The sequence below is a fragment of the Sorghum bicolor genome, chromosome 2 (assembly GCF_000003195.3).
Source record: "Sorghum bicolor cultivar BTx623 chromosome 2, Sorghum_bicolor_NCBIv3, whole genome shotgun sequence".
Taxonomy (NCBI): Eukaryota; Viridiplantae; Streptophyta; class Magnoliopsida; order Poales; family Poaceae; genus Sorghum; species Sorghum bicolor.
Genome location: NC_012871.2, coordinates 6,648,312 through 6,666,082, shown reverse-complemented (window position 1 = coordinate 6,666,082; position 17,771 = coordinate 6,648,312). Strand labels below are relative to the sequence as shown.

General features: G+C 41.7%; 2 protein-coding genes across 2 annotated transcripts; both read right to left on the bottom strand.

Moving 5' to 3' along the window:
* Positions 8,901-15,363, bottom strand: LOC8063665 (heterogeneous nuclear ribonucleoprotein 1). The gene is made up of 4 exons (XM_002459454.2): positions 15,122-15,363; positions 14,560-14,849; positions 13,219-14,401; positions 8,901-9,425 (listed from the first exon to the last, which is right to left on the bottom strand). The coding sequence occupies exons 2-3, from the start codon at positions 14,800-14,802 to the stop codon at positions 13,277-13,279; spliced, it is 1,368 nt and encodes a 455-aa protein (XP_002459499.1). The 5' UTR covers positions 14,803-14,849; positions 15,122-15,363; the 3' UTR covers positions 8,901-9,425; positions 13,219-13,276.
* Positions 14,936-15,421, bottom strand: LOC110432586 (pectinesterase inhibitor 10-like). Its single transcript, XM_021453341.1, has one exon. It carries the CDS (start codon positions 15,419-15,421, stop codon positions 14,936-14,938), a length of 486 nt encoding a protein of 161 aa, XP_021309016.1.

Genomic DNA, 17,771 nt, shown 5'->3' with positions numbered 1-17,771 from the left:
ACTTTCGGACACACGGCAAACGCCGGCTCTCCGGTAATTGCCTAGTGTAGAATCGAATCACACTTGAGCCTCTTCTTTAAATTGTGTCGTCGTTTCGATCTTCATCATTTGAGGGCCTTGAACAATGCCATCGTTTCGCAGCTCACCCGACCGACCAGCCGTCGCCACCGTATCTTTCCTCGACCGGATCGACGCGGTATCTGCAGTCCGCAATCCTGTGTGCGTGCTTTGCTCTGCTGAGAATAAGGAAAAGTAGGGAGGTCTAGGTGCAAAACGTTTGTTTTATTAGTTTAGTTTTTTTTTATTTTTTAAATCGGTTGAAAATTGATAAATCTTTTTCTAATATATAATTATAAAAATTTCAGTTCACCAAGTATCTTTATGTCTGTCAATATTCTATTTCTCGTGGGTGGCTGTCTAGGACTCATCAGCTCTTGCACCACTTTCATGGCCAGCCAGGACTCGGAAGACAGCATAAACAATATATAATTAAAATTAAACATGAACTAGCTTATGGAGCTACATGTCGACGCAGCGTCGGCACGATGCACCTGGCACACCCAGCGCACGCACACACCCAAGATCACATCATACCTAAGGGCGATGAGTCTGTCTTGGCATTGAAGATCATGTTGATTGGGAGGCCCGGCCCGACGCTGCTCCCCGACGACTCCTTGGAATTGATCTGAGTTAGCAGTAGCGCTAGAGGTTGTGTCGGTGCATTTCAAGGCCCCTGCACGACGTTGAATAATTGACAGAGAGAAGAGAGATGCAGATGGTCGGAAAAGATAAATCCATAGCGGCATGTACTCATACGAGGTACAATAGCTCGTGTTAGCCAATAGTCATATAGAGTCCCAGACAAAACATATTGAATCATGTCTTCCGTATCTATATCTATATACCTATTAATAAAAGATAAAATTTTAGATTTTTTTCCATCCATCTATTCTTTTTGTTGTCTTCCTCTAACTCTTTCACTAATATATAATGTCAAAATTTTAGTCCGCCAGAAAATTTTGTCTGCCAACTCTTTGTTGCTAGGTTCGGTTCGAACTACGTTTGGACTGGTTCTAGATGGAATTGGTTTGCTATTGGGTTTGATTATAACTGGGTTTAACCAGATGATATAGTACTCCAGGACGAGACAATGAAAAAGAATAGAAAAAAGGTAAAGTAAAAAATAGAAAATTTTATATGTTTTTTTATTTGAATAACTTAAAGATGAGTAATCTATTTATATTAGGATTAGGATGAGGATTTCTTGCTATCAAGGTTACCATATATAGTGTCAATATAAATCTAAATCAAACTCTTGAACTAGAATTTCTATTTAGATTACTCAAAAGATTGAAGTAATCTATTTATATTAGGATTTGGACTCTTTGTAGCTATCAAGGTTACTATATATAGGACCTATATAAAACTGGAATCAAACTCCATATCATGTAGACAAGAGCTATTTTAACTTGTATAAGCACGAGTTATATATAAGTTCGGATAGAAGAAACTCTGCATTGTTCGGTAGTATAGATATAGATTTGATAGCTTTTTTCCTTCCGTTACAACACATGGGCATTTTTGCTATGCATAGTAATTCGTAGAAAAATAAAAAAATAACAAACAAATTTTGTTCAGCTCAACATATGTAGATCCATGCAGTAAACACAAAATATCACAAATTTTAGTATATTTTTTTGTTAGAGATGTTTATCTATGCTTTTTAGTGTAAAATTGAAATTGTAGTTATCTTGCGTAATGAATATATATTCGTCTAACAAAACATGATTGATCCACTTGCACACAGTCCAACATGGGTGCAACTCTTGAGTTATAATCAAATTTGCTGGAATTCATTGTATCCATCATTTGCAAAAGGTCAGAATCACATCGTTAATATCTATTTAAGACATTCTGCAAAAAATAAGTATTGCTACAGGTAAAAGGTAAAAATAAGTTGAAGAGGGAAGTTAGACTATCTCCAACAATCATTACCCAAAACACAAGACTTATTTGTCTTTTTGGGTAGTGCTACAGGTAAAAGGTTCCATATCTATTTTTAATCTTCTCCAACAACAAGATCTAAAAGACAACAGTCTCTACAAATGGGTCTCGAGGAGGGAGGATACCCAAATTTGGGTTATGCCTCTCCTGATATCCAAAATGGGTCTTCTATGGATACTCTATTGGAGGCTATAAATAATGTGTTGGAGACCCATTTTAGATTTAGGTTCCCAAAATAAGTCTCCTATTGAAAATAGCCTTAGGTGATCACACGTGAGTCGTTCTTGAGCTTTAGATGTTCTCTGCGATCTCCGGTTCAAGTTCAAGGGACTTGCGTGAACAGAACTCCGAAGCTCCGTCTGCTTTGTGTACCTGCACATGTAGGTAGAGCATATCTACCATACGACATACAAGTTAGGAGTGTCTCGGTGGGGTATAGAGTTTGATTTTAGGTTGGATTTGAATCAAAGATACGATCAGTGAATAGATCTGTGAGCCGTAAGTCAATATGAACATGCAACATGTTACCGTTTAGCACAACTCAATTTCACCAGCCAATCATTTTTTTTCTTTAGCTCTATGAACACATTTACCGGTAAACTAAAGTTATTTTGATAAATCATTTAGGAAAAATAACTCTGTATGTAGATTTTTTAAAATACTCTCACAGAATCGTACATATGGCCCATAAGTGTGAGGTGAAGCTGTGAAACGCTATTATTTTTAGCTTCATTCCATCCCATTTGCTTGTGAGAGCATAATTTTAAGAAATTTGATTGGTGAAGTTGTTTGTAAAATACTTATTTGACACAAAACTGCTTCAAACAGTTAGTGATGTTGCTATATATAAGCTGTGCCAAACAGTTAGGGACATATCTCTATATATATTTGATAATTTGCAGTATTTTCTTTCCTGTCAAATCAAATCAAATCAAATCAAATCAAAGTAAACTATAAGACGCATTTGCTACTTGTCGGAAAGATCATCGTCGTCTGTATAGGCCCTGTTTATTTCTCACCCAAATTTTTTTCATCCATCCTATCGAATCTTTGGACATATACATAGAATATTAAATGTATATAAAAAAATAAACTAATTACACAGTTTGGTTAAAAATCGCGAGACGAATCTTTTAAGTCTAGTTACTCCATGATTAACCTTAAGTGCTACAGTAACCCAAATATGCTAATGATAGATTAATTATACTTAGTATATTTGTCTTGCAGTTTCCTAACGAGCTATGTAATTTATTTTTTTATTAGTTTCTAAAACCCCTCCCGACGTCCTTCCGACACATTCGATGTGACATCCAAAAAATTTTCATCTTCAATCTAAACAGGGCCATAGTGTATACTCGTAGTCGCTGTCGTCGTCGTCATAGTCATTTGCATCTATATATAGTGCCGTTCCCCGTTTCCTCTATCAGTAGCCATGGCTTCAATTCCATTTCGTCCCTGCCCTTAGTCACCGGGATCGCGGGTCGACGCGGCGATCCTCGTTCCCGGGAACGTCGTCCCAAATCGCGGAACGGGAACGCGCAGGGACGGCTGCCGGAACGCCGGCGGAACTCGACCCCGCCGCCCGCGGGAACTCGACCGCGCCACCACGCGAACTTGACCGCGCCGCCGTGGGAACTCAACCGTGCCGCCGCGGGAACGAAAGGCCAAGCGCCGCATCAGGAAGAACAAGAAGTCGCGCGGAGCGTCTGCTGCATCGGGGCAAGGTGAGGGAGGCGAAACGCAAGCGGTCAGCAGCGCCCATTAATCAACATCGAGAAGGTGGAAGGAGCCGAGCATCTGCAGGAACGTTGTTCCTTGTTCCTTCTCGTCCCTCGTTCCTTCTCGCCGTTCCGGGAACGTAGTTCCAAATTAACTTGGATCACGCTTCATGTTAATTTAGAACGTGCTGAAGCTGTATACTCAGTCGTTCCGAACAGTATTGAAAATTGGCGTACCACGTTTCTCGTCCCGGTTCCTCGACACGGTGACTAAGTCCCTGCCTCCGGCCTCCGCCTTCGCCTTATCGTCATTCGTCGCTGGAACTGGAACTATCATCATCACTGAGATCAAGACAGTCATCATTAATGGCCCCCACGCATGTCTCCGTTCCACCATTAGCCATTGCTTCCGTTCCACTTGGCTTCGCCGTCGCCGTACCGTCGCCTCCGTCCTCCTCCTCCTTGGCAATGGCAACCTTGGTGACCCTACGGATAGATTTCGCGTCTCGTCCACAGCGTGGTGAAGGCCGCTCGAAGCAGCAGTAGGACATCTCTCGACGTGCATGTCCATCCGCCCGCGCCGGATCAGCGCCGGGTCCAGCTTGTCGACCAAGTTGGTGGTGAACACGATGATCCGCTCGCCGCTGTGCGCCGACCAGAGCCCGTCGATGAAGTGTTGAGAAGGCCGGACAGGGTCACCGTGTCTCGCGGCGGCGGCGGCAGCGGCTTCTCGTCGGCCTCTCGCCGCCGCGGCCTGCTGCTGCTGGCGCGGTCGCCGGTGACGTCGAGGGTGCAGTCGATGTCCTCGATGACGACGATGGACTTGCTGGTGTCGACAGGCGATCACCCAGCTGGACAGGCCCTCTAACAAGTGCTTGGTACGCTTGTGATGAATTGGGTTCGCCGACATATACACTGCAGATACATTGTCGCAAATAGGTCATAGTTGCCTTCTGAACGCTGCACTGCAGTTCGCCAAGCAATTGACGCAGCCATATGCACTCGGCTCCTGCGTTGGCAACAACACGGTACTCCGCTTTCGAGCTGGACCTAGAAACTGTAGGTTGCTGCTTCGACGACCAACACACCAGAGAGCATCACCGAGGAAGACACAGAACCCTAAAGTTGATCGTCGAGTGTTTGGACACCCAGCCCAATCAGCATCAGAATAGGCAGTAACAGAAAGCTCATTGTTAGCACGCAACCACAGTCCCATGTCGCTGGTGCCACGGATGTTGCGGAGGACGCGCTTTAGAAGTGCTTGATATGGACTCCGAGGATCATGCATATGAAGGCACAACTGTACACTCCATTGTCACACACGCTCGAGCAGGGATTTTCAAACCTAATCCTTGCTATGCGCTTACTTCTTCCTTCCCATCGATTAACGGCTCTATTTCACCATTGTCGTCATCGGTTCGGGTTGCCCTCCTCGATCCTCACTGGTATGTGGCTATGGAACATGAATTCACTGCTTTGTAGGCCAATCGCACCTAGAGGCTTGTTGATCACCCCCTGGTGCCCACGTAATTCCTGGTAAATGGTTGTTCACTCATAAACTCAAACCTAACGGCTGTCTTGATCGATACAAGGCCTGGTGGGTTGTGCGAGGCTTCACCCAGCGAGCTGGTGTCAATTTTGGCGAGACTTTCACACCAGTCATCAAGCCAGCCACGATCCGCACGGTACTCACCGTTGCTGCTTCCCGGAAGTGGCCGACACGACAACTTGATGTTTCTAATGCTTTTCTTCATGGGCATGTCCACGAACATGTCTAGCAACCCACTGGCTTTGTTGAATCTTTGCGACTGAACGTTGTATGCCTACTACTAGACAAATCTCTCTACGGCCTTCGCCAAGCACATCGGGCATGGTTTGATCGCTTTGCCAAGTTTATCATTAGCATTGGGTTCAAACCGACACGGTCAGATGCATCACTGTTTGTTCTTCGCCATGGCAAGGACATCGCCTACTTACTGCTTTACGTGGATGATATGGTACTTATTGGGTCTAGTGAACCTCTCCCGTGTCGTGTCATTGACCATTTGCGTGCTGAGTTCACGCTCAAAGACCTTGGTGAGCTACAGTTCTTCCTTGGGATTGATGTCAAGCGCACTCCAGCTAGTTTCTTCCTGTCCCAGCAGCGCTATGCCGACGATATCCTCGAGCAAGCGGGCATGGCGAACTGCAAGCCAGCCACGACGCCCATTGATACCAAAGGGAGCTGACTTCTGATGGAGAACCGATCCAAGCTGCCACCGAGTACCGCAGTCTGGCCGGGTGTTGCAGCACGTGCCCTCAATATATCCGTCATGGAAAATTATATATTTTATGTGGCGGACGTATTAAGATGTCCGCTGCGGTAAATTGATTTACCGCAGCGGGCAAAAATATCCGTCGCGGTTAATTAAAAGTGCCCACTGCGGTAAATCGCACAATTTACCGCAACCGGCAAAAAACACGCTCGCCACGGAGTGAACAGTAGCAACGTCACGGAAGTTTATTTCTGTAGTAGTGATGGCAGCTACGGTTGGCTGCGGCGCTGCCAATGTGAGTGAGCAGGGAGATGCCTATTAGTAGCTGGAGAAGCAAGTGCTTGCTGCCGCTGACGAACTCTTCATCAGTCACCGTCTAATATAGCTTTCCTGTACAAGGTTTTCCCTTACCCATGGTTGGCAATCCCTCCACGGTTATTTTTTTTCAATCTGTCTAACTAACAACTAGTTATTTTAGCACCTCACAACAACTAGATTTCTACCCATGCACTTACACTATCTTACAGTATTTACAATGATCTTTTCAGCGTATTTTATTGAATAAAGTGATGTAATATGGAAATAATTGTATATCTCAAAAAAAAATATGTCAAAATTTTCAAAAGATGTACAAACTATTTCTATGAATTATATGTCAAATTATTCATAAATTTCAGACAAAAAATGCAAATCTTCGCAAATCGAATCGCGGGGGGAGGGCAGCCGCAGTGGAGGGCGGCGCTCGGACCGGTCTCACTAGTTGCGAACATCCATTCAAAATAAATCAAGCGATCAATTCTTTGACCAGACATAATAGGAAAGTTTTCATTCTCACTTTTTTAGACAGTGTAATGGTATTTCACTTTACTTCGCTTCTCTCTCTTTTTAAACAGGCATGGTGGACGAGCAGGCATTCACTTCATTTCACATAAGTCATACATTCTAAATATTTTAATGTTTAAAATAACAAAATACAAAATAGAAGTTGATAATAAAAAATATAAGTTAATAGAAAAAGTAAGATAACTATACACATAAAACACAAGTTAAAAACATAACTTTTAACAGTAAGTTAATCAAATAAGTTAGGGAGTATACATATGAAAAGAAAAGTTAGACACATACCACTATATATAGTCAAATAAATTAGTTAACGTATCATCAAATAAATTGGCTGCTGGAAGGGCCTCTTTATTAGAGCTCTAACCGGTTCCGGCTACTCATCGCGTAACAGCACTATTTGCTACTGTTGCACAAATCTCTCTTTCTACCTATAGTTGAAAATGAATTATCAAATGTAAGGAATCGGTGAAGTTAAAAAAATTTACAGTTAACGTGATTGAGATGAAGCTGGTGAGAACTAAGACCTTCACCAACACCAAACAAGGGGAACGAGATCCTCTGCAGTCGGGGGCAGCAACTGCTCCCTACAGTCAGAGGCATCCACGCCGTTCATCGAAATCAAACGGCCACTGACTCGCAACATTGTTTTGCCCCTGAGTCTTCCGCAGCGTTTTTTTTTTGTCCCTGAGTCTTCTGAGTACTGCTGCCTTGTTTAGTTTCCGAGAAATTTTATAAAAAATTTCAGATTTTTTATTATGTTAAATCTCACAACATAGGACTGTAGGAGTATATATGAAGCATTAAATATAGATTAAAAAATAATTAATTACATAGTTTGTTTATAATTTGCGAGACAAATTTTTTGAGTCTAGTTAAGGTTCTGTTTGCTTGTCTTATAAGCCGTACTTTTTTCTGTCACTCAACAATGTTTTTTCTCTCACAATAAATCAGCGAACATTACTCTCAGCTATGGCTTTTCAGATAAGCTGTACATGATTGAATAATATTTGTCAAATACAAACGAAAGTGTTACAGTGTCCAATCATGCACTAACCTGTCAGTTGGTCTCAAAAGCCATGGTTGAAAGTACTGTTTGCTGATTTATTGTGAAAGAAAAATACTGCTGTCTGACAGAAAAAAATACAACTTATAAGACAAGCGAATGGAGCCAACTAGGCTCAAAAAATTTGTCTCGTAAATTACAGATAAACTGTGCAATTAGTTATTTTTTAAGTTATATTTAATGCTTTATATATGTGTTGCAAAATTCGATGTTATGAAAAATCTCAAAAAATATCGCAAAACTTCTTAGGAACTAAACAAGGCCTAAAGAGCATACGTATACGTACCTCGCGCTAAAAACGCCAGCAACAACGTTGTGTTGGTTGGCCAAGGCTCAGCGGCGCTTGGAAGACTCGGCCACTCGGGCCTTGTTTAGTTCGTAAAAAATTTTAGCTTTGGCTATTATAGTATTTTCATCTGTATTTGATAATTATTGTCTAATTATGAACTAATTAGGCTCAAAAGATTTGTCTCGTAAATTACAGACATACTGTACAACTAATTTTTGTTTTCAACTATATTTAATATTTCATGTATATGTTCAAAGATTTAATATAATAAAAAATCTTTAAAAAAATTTGAGATTTTGAAGCGAACTAATCAAAGCCAGGTGCAAACAAAGCGTTCGCAATTGCCGTTCAATACTCCTGACTGCAGGGAGCAGTCGCTGCCCCTAACTGCAGAGGATCTCGTTCCAAACAAGGTACCAGCATTATCATTGTTGAGATCCTAGCTGATTTGTTATGAGAAAAAAACACTGCTGAATAGCTGATAAACTCAAGCGATACTAAGACATACCATCGTCAATGTCCACATCCACATGGGGCAAAAAGTTGTTTTCCCAGAAGCAGGAGAAGCAAAACAAGGGCATGCCCATATGTATGCTAACTAAAACATATGGCCTTTTTTTATCATGAGAAGCCGAATTTAACCTCTGTCAACTTCACAGGAATGCTTTTTAACAATAATAACGTACATATGCCAAATAATCAGATCAAGTTATACAGCCAAAAAAATGAAGGGGAGAAAACACCACTGCATGCATAATTCATGAGCAAGACAGCAAAATCTCCAGAGTGAAAACAAATGGTTAAAAAACGGATCAAAAAAAAAACACACAGGCTAATGTATAATACAGCATCCCTTTGGTTGGTATACATGTTTCATCCGTATACAGACATTTTTTCCAGCTTATGTTGGAACATGACTTCTAAACATGTGCCGCAATAATTACTACATCTCATTCAAAAACCAAAAGGCCTCACCACGCGTACGAATCAAAACTAAAACATGACCCCAAAAACAAAAAGACATTCACAAAATGTTTCTGTATCCGCTCCCTCCTCTAGCAGCTCCTCCACCTCTAGCATGTTGGTGTTCGCAAACCACACCGCTGGTTAGCTAGACAAAACTAACCTGTATATTAATCCGACAATCACCGATTCACAGCCATGCACCTGGACTGGATGCCTGGCTGAATGGGTGCTTCATCTACCCCAAGTCATATATGGAATATAGTAATACTCTCCCTAGGAAGTGATACCTGCAAAAGAAGCCATCATATCATTGTTAGAACTTGAATTTTGATTTGTCCTCAAATTATGTAACAAACAAACTAAATTTATTTTATAAAAATAAAGAAACAAACAATTCATGTTCAGGATGGACTACAGCTCGTGTGAAAAGCAGGCCTTTCTTACACCATAATGAAATTGGAACTGACCAGATGCTCCATGCATGAAGATTCTGCTCGTCCAATTTAAAATCTATATCATACATTCCTAGAACACTAGCTGTGCAGATGACTTAATTTTTCAGGAACATACTACTGAGATAATCTTAACAAAAAAAATGAGGACATCATTATGTTCCAGCAGTATGCTCTCAACTCTGCTGGTCAATATTGGCCAAGTATGATACAACTACAGCAAATTCTCATTTTAAGTTGTAGCATTGACATTTCATGTTACACCATAATGAATTTGCACTGACCAGATGATCTATTCATGAAAATGGACTGCCGGTCCTAATTAATCTGTATCTTACATCTCTAGAACACTAGTTGAGCAAGATGACTCAACTCAAGTCTCAGTGAACCAACTACTATGATCATCTTTTCAAGAGAAATAAAGATCTTCTAGCATCAAGCTTCCTTGTGTGTCATTTAAATTTGACTCTGTTTTCAGTTCAGTTTTAGCCAGTTATAATAATAGCCAGACACAACAAAATTCCCATTTTAAATTGCAACTGATTGGTATTTTTGTTTTAAAAAGATATCTACAAATTCTATTAAACTTCATGTTATTACTTTATAGACAGAATTGGCATAATGCCAGAATGTTAAACATTAATCACCGAAACAGAATCTCCAGAAAACTAATCAATTAGATGTAGGAAACACGAATGCTATCAGCTATTCATAGTAGCTTTTGAACACTAATTTTCTGAAATTCTGCTCTAGTTTCAATGTATAAGTGAAATAGCATGTACTGAGTTGTCTAAACATTTTTTTTCAATATTTCAATTAGTATTGATACCCTTTCGAGTATGACAAATAGATGATTTGCCCTCAATTCCTGCATCTTGATGAACAAGTACATAGAATAGACAAACAACTGCCTCTATTGTACAATATAAGAACAATGCTGGGAATTTTACAAATTGTCAAGCAAAAAGAGAAATATGCTTGAACTTAGAATAGCGGGTTTTAATGAACGCACAATTTGGTGGAACTACTTATGATTAACTGATGCAATAAAAATGATACACTAAAAATCTCACAAAAAGATGGGCAAGATCGATGAAGTGGTTCTTATTCCAGGAATCCTAGTCGTGGCTAACCAACGTCCACTTTATGTCATTAAGGTACGTGTTTAAACTTGAGCAAGAGAAACTTGAAATACTAAACATCCATTATAAGACATATTCAGTAACCAAGACGTTTCCCATTTCATTGTGTATAAAACAACAGAAAGAAAGAATTGGAACAGGTGTCCAGAAAGCAGCAATGATTGGTTTTGTGGTGTTTTAATCCAATGGTGAATAGCAGGTCCTCCCTAATCTCTAAGCTTCTTTTAATCAGCGCTTCCATATCGAGCATAGACATCTGTAAGTATATAAACTTTCAGCTCAGGTAACTAGACAGACTAGTAAAAGCAAACGTAACTCAGCTATAAATTGGTGCAAAAGTTAACTGGCTGGTCTCTACTTGGTTCCTACTCCCTCTGTTCCAAATTGTAAGTCATTCTAGCTTTTCTAGACAATTAGCTTTTACTATGTATCTAGACATAATGCATATCTAGGTGCATAGCAAAAACTATGTACCTAGAAAAGCCAGAATGACTTACAATTTGGAATGGAGGGAGTATTAGTTTTATAAACTTTCATAGTAACTAACTACAAGTATTTATAAGTGTAAGAAAATTATTAGCATGACAAGTGTTGCGGTTTTGCTTGATGCAAAGCTCTAGTGGGTTAGAAGGAAACATTAATCAAGAACACATTCTACAAAGTATATGGTATGCAGTATCCTAAACTACATTAACAACAAGTGACCATGTTATGAAAGTTTAAAAGTAAGTAGACCATGTTATGAAAGTTTAATGCTAAGTAAACCATGTTATCAAAGTTTAAAGTTAAGTAGACCATGTTATGAAAGTTAAAGCTAAGTAGACCATTTTATGAAAGTTTAAAGCCAAGTAGACCATGTTATGAAAGTTTAAAGCTAAGTAGACCATGTTATGCCATGATAGATTCTACAGGAGCAGAGGCATTTCCCTTATCCCAAATCTCAATTTTGTCAAGTTTCCTGATGATTATTTTACTTCTTCAAACAGCATGAAAGCAAATGTGAAAAATGTAATACCATAGGAAACAAGAGCACAGAACAATTCTTGAAGAAAAGCCAAAAGTTTCAATTTCTTTTGGACCATGGTGCAAACTCTCCTAATCATTAGATGATGATGTTACCCAAGGTGCAACATATTTGTATAAAATCATTTTCTCTCACATAGACAGTTGACAGTATCAACCTTCACATATATACATGATGCTGCTAAGAAAATCTGATGGTATATCCCTCTTTTTCATAATCTTTTAATATGTTTTATGTTAATAATACACTACCTAGTCGTTCAGGCACAGTACTACAGATTTCCAACAGTGCACTGAACATAATGCTGCAAAACTAATTGTAGCAGAATTCAGCTCTCAGCAGGAACCACTTGGCCACGAGAAATGCCCAGCCAGTGTGTCAAATATCGTTGAATATATCCAGAGTTTGACCAAATGTTGAAAACATCATATATAAATTGCTTACTAATCTCCTTGATTTACTCAGCACAATGTTGAATGAATTTGGCACGAGAACTATACCAAGGCAAATATTGATGCAGATGGTTTTGAAGAGAGTCAAGAGACAATGCCAGTGTTCATACAAAGCTGCAGGGGCTCCTTAGGTTGAAGGGACTGACAGGTAAGCATCCTGCTCGGGAATGGAGCCAGATTGTTCGGTTCCTAGCACTCTGATAAGCATGGGGCTAAAAGTCCATTTCCAGTCGAATATCCTATCCCAATCTTCCAAAGAAAGGGCAAGAAGCTTGTACAGTGGTTCTTCTACAGTTAAAGTGAACAATGCAACACTAAATGCAAGGGTCAATAGACCAGTGAGGCAGTGACTTCAAATAGTTTGATTACAATTCAGATGTACAGTCTACTCCTATTAATCTTATTAGCATTAGTTAAAACTCAACTGAAGAAAGCAAGAAAATGCTGAGAAAATACAAATAAAGTCAAATATCCTATTTGAATATAAAGAAACAATAGCGTGACTAATTCACTATGCTGCAAAGTAACCATCTAACTGAAGATGCACATGTCACGCTCATATGAGTACAAGTCCACGAAGTGTTTTATAAATGTACCGATTATCCATTGTCAAGTTCTACAAATGTCATAGAAGTACAGGATATCAAAACGATATGATTTCTCTGTTTGTTTTGTTAAGGAAGAACATCACTACATCAGTCAGCCAACACGTAATAAAACTCAAACTTTAATTAGCACAGACTAACCAATATGTTATGGGTCCAGTACTCAAGTTACTTGAATTATAAATGGAATTTAGAGGAGCCCACAACAAAGGCAGTGCCATGAAACTTGTGTTCAGATTGAATAGGTGCAATGCTTTCCTAAACCAAAAAGAGGAGACGTGCTTCACTTTTTTCCCCAGCCACTGAAGTAATTAACACATTTAAGCAGCATAGTTCCTTTTTACAGAAAGCAAAACCTATGTGTAATTCAGAATTTCATAGAAAAATGTTCAATTGAAAACTGACCTCTGCTTGGCTGATTGTTGTTAACAGGATAGTTGCCCATGTGACTTGCTGACATGTCTCATTTGATAGTTGGATCGACATTTCCAATATCATGACCAAAAGAAGGCATGTCAACCTCAGATGATGCGAACCTCCAGGCTGTGCCACCATAAATAGAGCTGCTCCCATATGTATCTGGGTTGTTCACTTCATACGTATTGCCTGATGCAGAAAAAGGCTCACCGATTGTACCAGTTGAGTTGCTTCTCCCATAGCTGCCAGAAGGCAAACCAAAGGTGTTATCTCCAGCTCCACGACCAAGGTTCCCTGACCCAAGGCTCGAGATGCTGCCCATCCCATGAGCAGAAGGGAGACCTCCCCAACTGTCGCCAGTAATACCGACTTGACCCCCATTTCCAGGTGAAGAAAAAGCACTCATGTTTGTAGGATTGCTCGGGTAGTTTAGACTCCCATTACCCCAAACGTTCCTAGACATGGAACTCAGCATTGATCCCGGAACATCATTAAGACCAAGGTACCCCATAGGGCTACCCAACCTGTTGGAACTTGCATTGAAGTACGAACCCATTTGCCTCCCATTGGAGTTGCTGATGAAACCAGAGCTTGCACCAAACGTTCCGCTCATCCCGCCTTCGACATTCATGCCCATCCCATAACCTGGGCCAAAAGAAGAGAACCCATTCCGTGCACCTGAAAGCAAGCCATACCTTCCATCCACCCTCATGCCATAACCTCCAATGGGGTTTGGGTTGTAACCCTGGTTGAAGCCGTTGAGGAAGCTATGAACCCTGTTCATAGCATAGTTCTGCCCCACTCCCACAGGCGAGCGCACGACAGGTCCAGGCGACTGCTCCTTCGGAACAGCCCTCTTGACCTCGACCATCTTACCATTCAGCTCATGGAAGCTCTTGTGCAGGGCCTTGTCCACGGCGTCTTCCGAATCGTAGGTGATGAACCCAAACCCCCTCGGCCTCTGCGTGTTGTGGTCGTACATCACAACCACGTCAGTGATGACGCCAAACTGCTCAAAGTACCTCCTGAAGTCCGCCTCGGTGACGTTCGAGGGCAGGCCTCCGACAAAGATCTTCCTGGTGCGTCCCGGCCCCGGCGACCCTATGCTGCTCGCGTTGCTCTTGCTCACGATGCTGTGGTCGTCCCTGGGAACCGCCTTCTTCGCCTCCACCTGAATGAATCGAAACAGGGACAGGACAATTCAGCTGTCAATCAACATGGTAAACAAACAAACAAACAAACAGACAGAAGGCGGAAGCTTTATTTACAGCAGCAGAATTGGGCGCTGGGCGGGCCACCGGGGAGGGGAAGGGAAGGGAAGATTAGTACCATTCGCCCGTCGATCATGTGCTTGTCCATGGTGACGCGCTCGGCGACGGCAGGGTCAGCGAAGACGACGAAGCCGAAGCCGCGGGCGCGGCCCGTGCTGCGGTCCCGCATGATGACGGCCTCGGTGACCTCCCCGAAGCGGCCGAAGTAGTCGCGGAGGCGGTCCTCGCTCGTCTCCCACGAGATGCCGCCGACGAAGAGCTTCCCGTAGTCGGCGACGGCGGCGGCGGCGGCGGCCTCCATCGCTCCCGCCTCCCCGTGCCCTTCCCTCCTCTCCTCTCCTCTTCCCCCTGCAACCAACCAACCAACCACCCACCACGGAGAGACGAGACGCACGTCGTCAGCCAGGAAGGAAGGAAGGAACGCACGCCGGTACTTATCCACATTCCCGCGCGCGCGGGGGGCTGGATCTCCTAGCCGGGCGCGACGCGGCGATCGCGGAATTACGCGCGGGGCGGGCGAGATCCGTACCAGATCCGGCGCGATCCGGCGGAGCGGCGCCGATCGAGGGCAGAGCCTCCGTACACGAAGAGCGGGCAGGGGGGATCGGCGGGACGCTTACCGGTGGGTCCGCGACGGCGGTGGCGAGGAGGGATCCGTCGGCAATCGGAGGACGACGCAGGGTGAAGAAGAGGCAGGCGGGGGGCGGAGCAGAGGAGGAGGAGGAAGAGGGGGGGTGCGGTGCGGCGGACGGAGGAATGATTGAATTGGAGAGGAAGAGTGGGGGAGAGAGCGGCGGAGGGAGGGATCTCGCTCGCTCGCTCTCACATCCGCGGAGAGTAGCTTGGCTAGCCTTCTTCATACAGCACAGACAGGCAGACACAGGGTGCTCGCGCTCGGCACCAAACACGCCCCCCCCCATATTGGGCCTTTGCTTTCTCATCGGCTGCAGGCCGGGCTCGGGTTCTGCCTGCCGAACTGGGCTTCACATCGCCACTAAAACGAAAAAGTCTATGTATATTTTTATGAATGTATTTTTTTCAGATAAATCTATTTATATAATTTTTATATTCGCAAACTCAACAACTTAAAAGTTATTGATGATTTATATTTTCAATGTTTGACTCAAACTTTATCTAAAATGACTTCTACCATATTATATATTCAATGTGTATGTGTCTTCATTATGCAGAAACAAGAAGCAGCAGCTGCAGAAGAGGCATCACCCACAAAATGGAATGGAAGTTTCATGTATGGATTGTGAGGCATCGAATGAATCTCCCCTGGAACATGTACTGCCACCGCCTCCAGCCAAAGGACCTCCTCGTGCAAGGCCTGACACTGAGAGTGAACCAGAAGATGGAGAAATGCTTTTTGATGTAGCAGGCCTGTAGTTTTTCCAAAAAAAGATGTACCAAATCCTGTGGAAATGATTCTGATTGGTAATGATTCTGACTGACCTCACGCATCTTCTTTATTTAATTTGGTATTGCGGACATAATTGTTGTGACTAGTCTGTATTTCTTTTACTGAAACAAGTTTTTAATGGACACTAGCAAATCCACTTAACATGACGATCCTTATTATCTTTGTTTCATAGAACAACAATTGAGCTTTGAGGCTTCATCTGAATGTAAAGGTCCAAACAATATAAAAGAAGTGAAGTTATTGATTAACAAAGTATTTAGGTTGGTAGACCTTATGTTTGATCATACACTCTAGGGGTGTGACAGCCGAAGTTCCACAAATGGTCCTCCAAATCAAATCTGAAGGCTACAAAATGTCACGATAGCAGTAACTGTATTGCTGTTGAAGCGATTTGCACAATTAATATATTGTATATATAGATTTAGTGAGGGAAGCCTTTAACATTGCTTATGTAGCTCTGTTAATCCATATTGGGGCCACCTCATAAGTCATATCTTATCAAAATCACAACCTTGTTTTTCTGTTCTAATTGCTCATATCAACTATGTATTTGTCTTGTCGACCTCAGAGGTTTGGGCTGAGATCAAAGTTGCAAGATGGTGGCCTTCAAGGATCGAGAAGTCCTAATGCAAGGTGCAAAATTGTGTCCATCAACTTTCACATGTATCTAGTATCTTGTACATATATAACGTATCTAGCTGGGAGCAGTGAGCAGGATGCGACAATGTAGTTGCTGATTGGTTGCATATTGACAGCAGAACGCAGATTGCTGCGCTGTTATTTGACAGTGCTTGTGCACTTAAGACTTTTGTGGAATTGTGTGATCATCTATCGGGAACTTTATTATAATATAATGGACCAATTTTCTATTTACTCATTAACTTTGTCGGTACAAGTTGATAGCTAATTTTCGTGGCTAATTGGTTTCACATTCTGTGAGGATTAATAAAAGAAACCGTGTTACCACCGTATGAATAATACTCCATAGGACGAGAAGTGAAATTATGAATGCAGTAAAATGGACTCTCCCAGAAATTGTAGAATGAATGCATACTTACTGTTGCTGCTGCGTAGTGAAGAAGTGTCAACACCTTACCTTTTTTCTGGGCTCCACATGCATTTGCATTTTCAGGAAGCCAATTTATTTTATATAGGTCATCTTTTACAAAAGGAAGTCCAATATAGAATTCAACCTAAGTGAAGACAGTACAGGAGATGTCCTAAAAAATAGATACTAAACATTAAAGTGTCCCAAGAGCCAGATAAAAGATACATCCTCTATTCCAAATTATAAGTCATTCTAACTTTTTTAAAAGTCAAAGCATCTAAAGTTTGACCAAAATTATAGAGAAAACTACAAAGATTTATGACATCATTTGTTCGCCAAAAAAAAAGATTTATGAAATCAAATAGGTATACTATGAAAATATAATTAACGAAGAATCTAATCATATTTATTTGATATCATAAATATTATTATATAAATTTGGTTAAACTAATATGCTTTGATTCTCTAAGAAAGTTGGAATGACTTATAATTTGGATGGAGAAAAGAAGAACAAGAGAAAGAAGAGATAAAAAGTCAAAAGGAGTCCTTGGGCCAGAAGATGGTATGCAATTAGAAGCCTTCTACACATCCTTTTAGGTGGTGCGGCGTTAAGAGGATGGAATGAGATGGAATGGGACAATCCTACTTTTAGTGACGTTTGATTTGGAGACACGAGGGGAAGAGTCATCCTCTCAAAAAGTAGCCCTTTAGATTCAGGGTCAGCTTTATCCCTAGGAAACAAGGAACAAGCTTGTACATCTCTTACAATGTTGATCCCTATTCCCCTCATGTACAC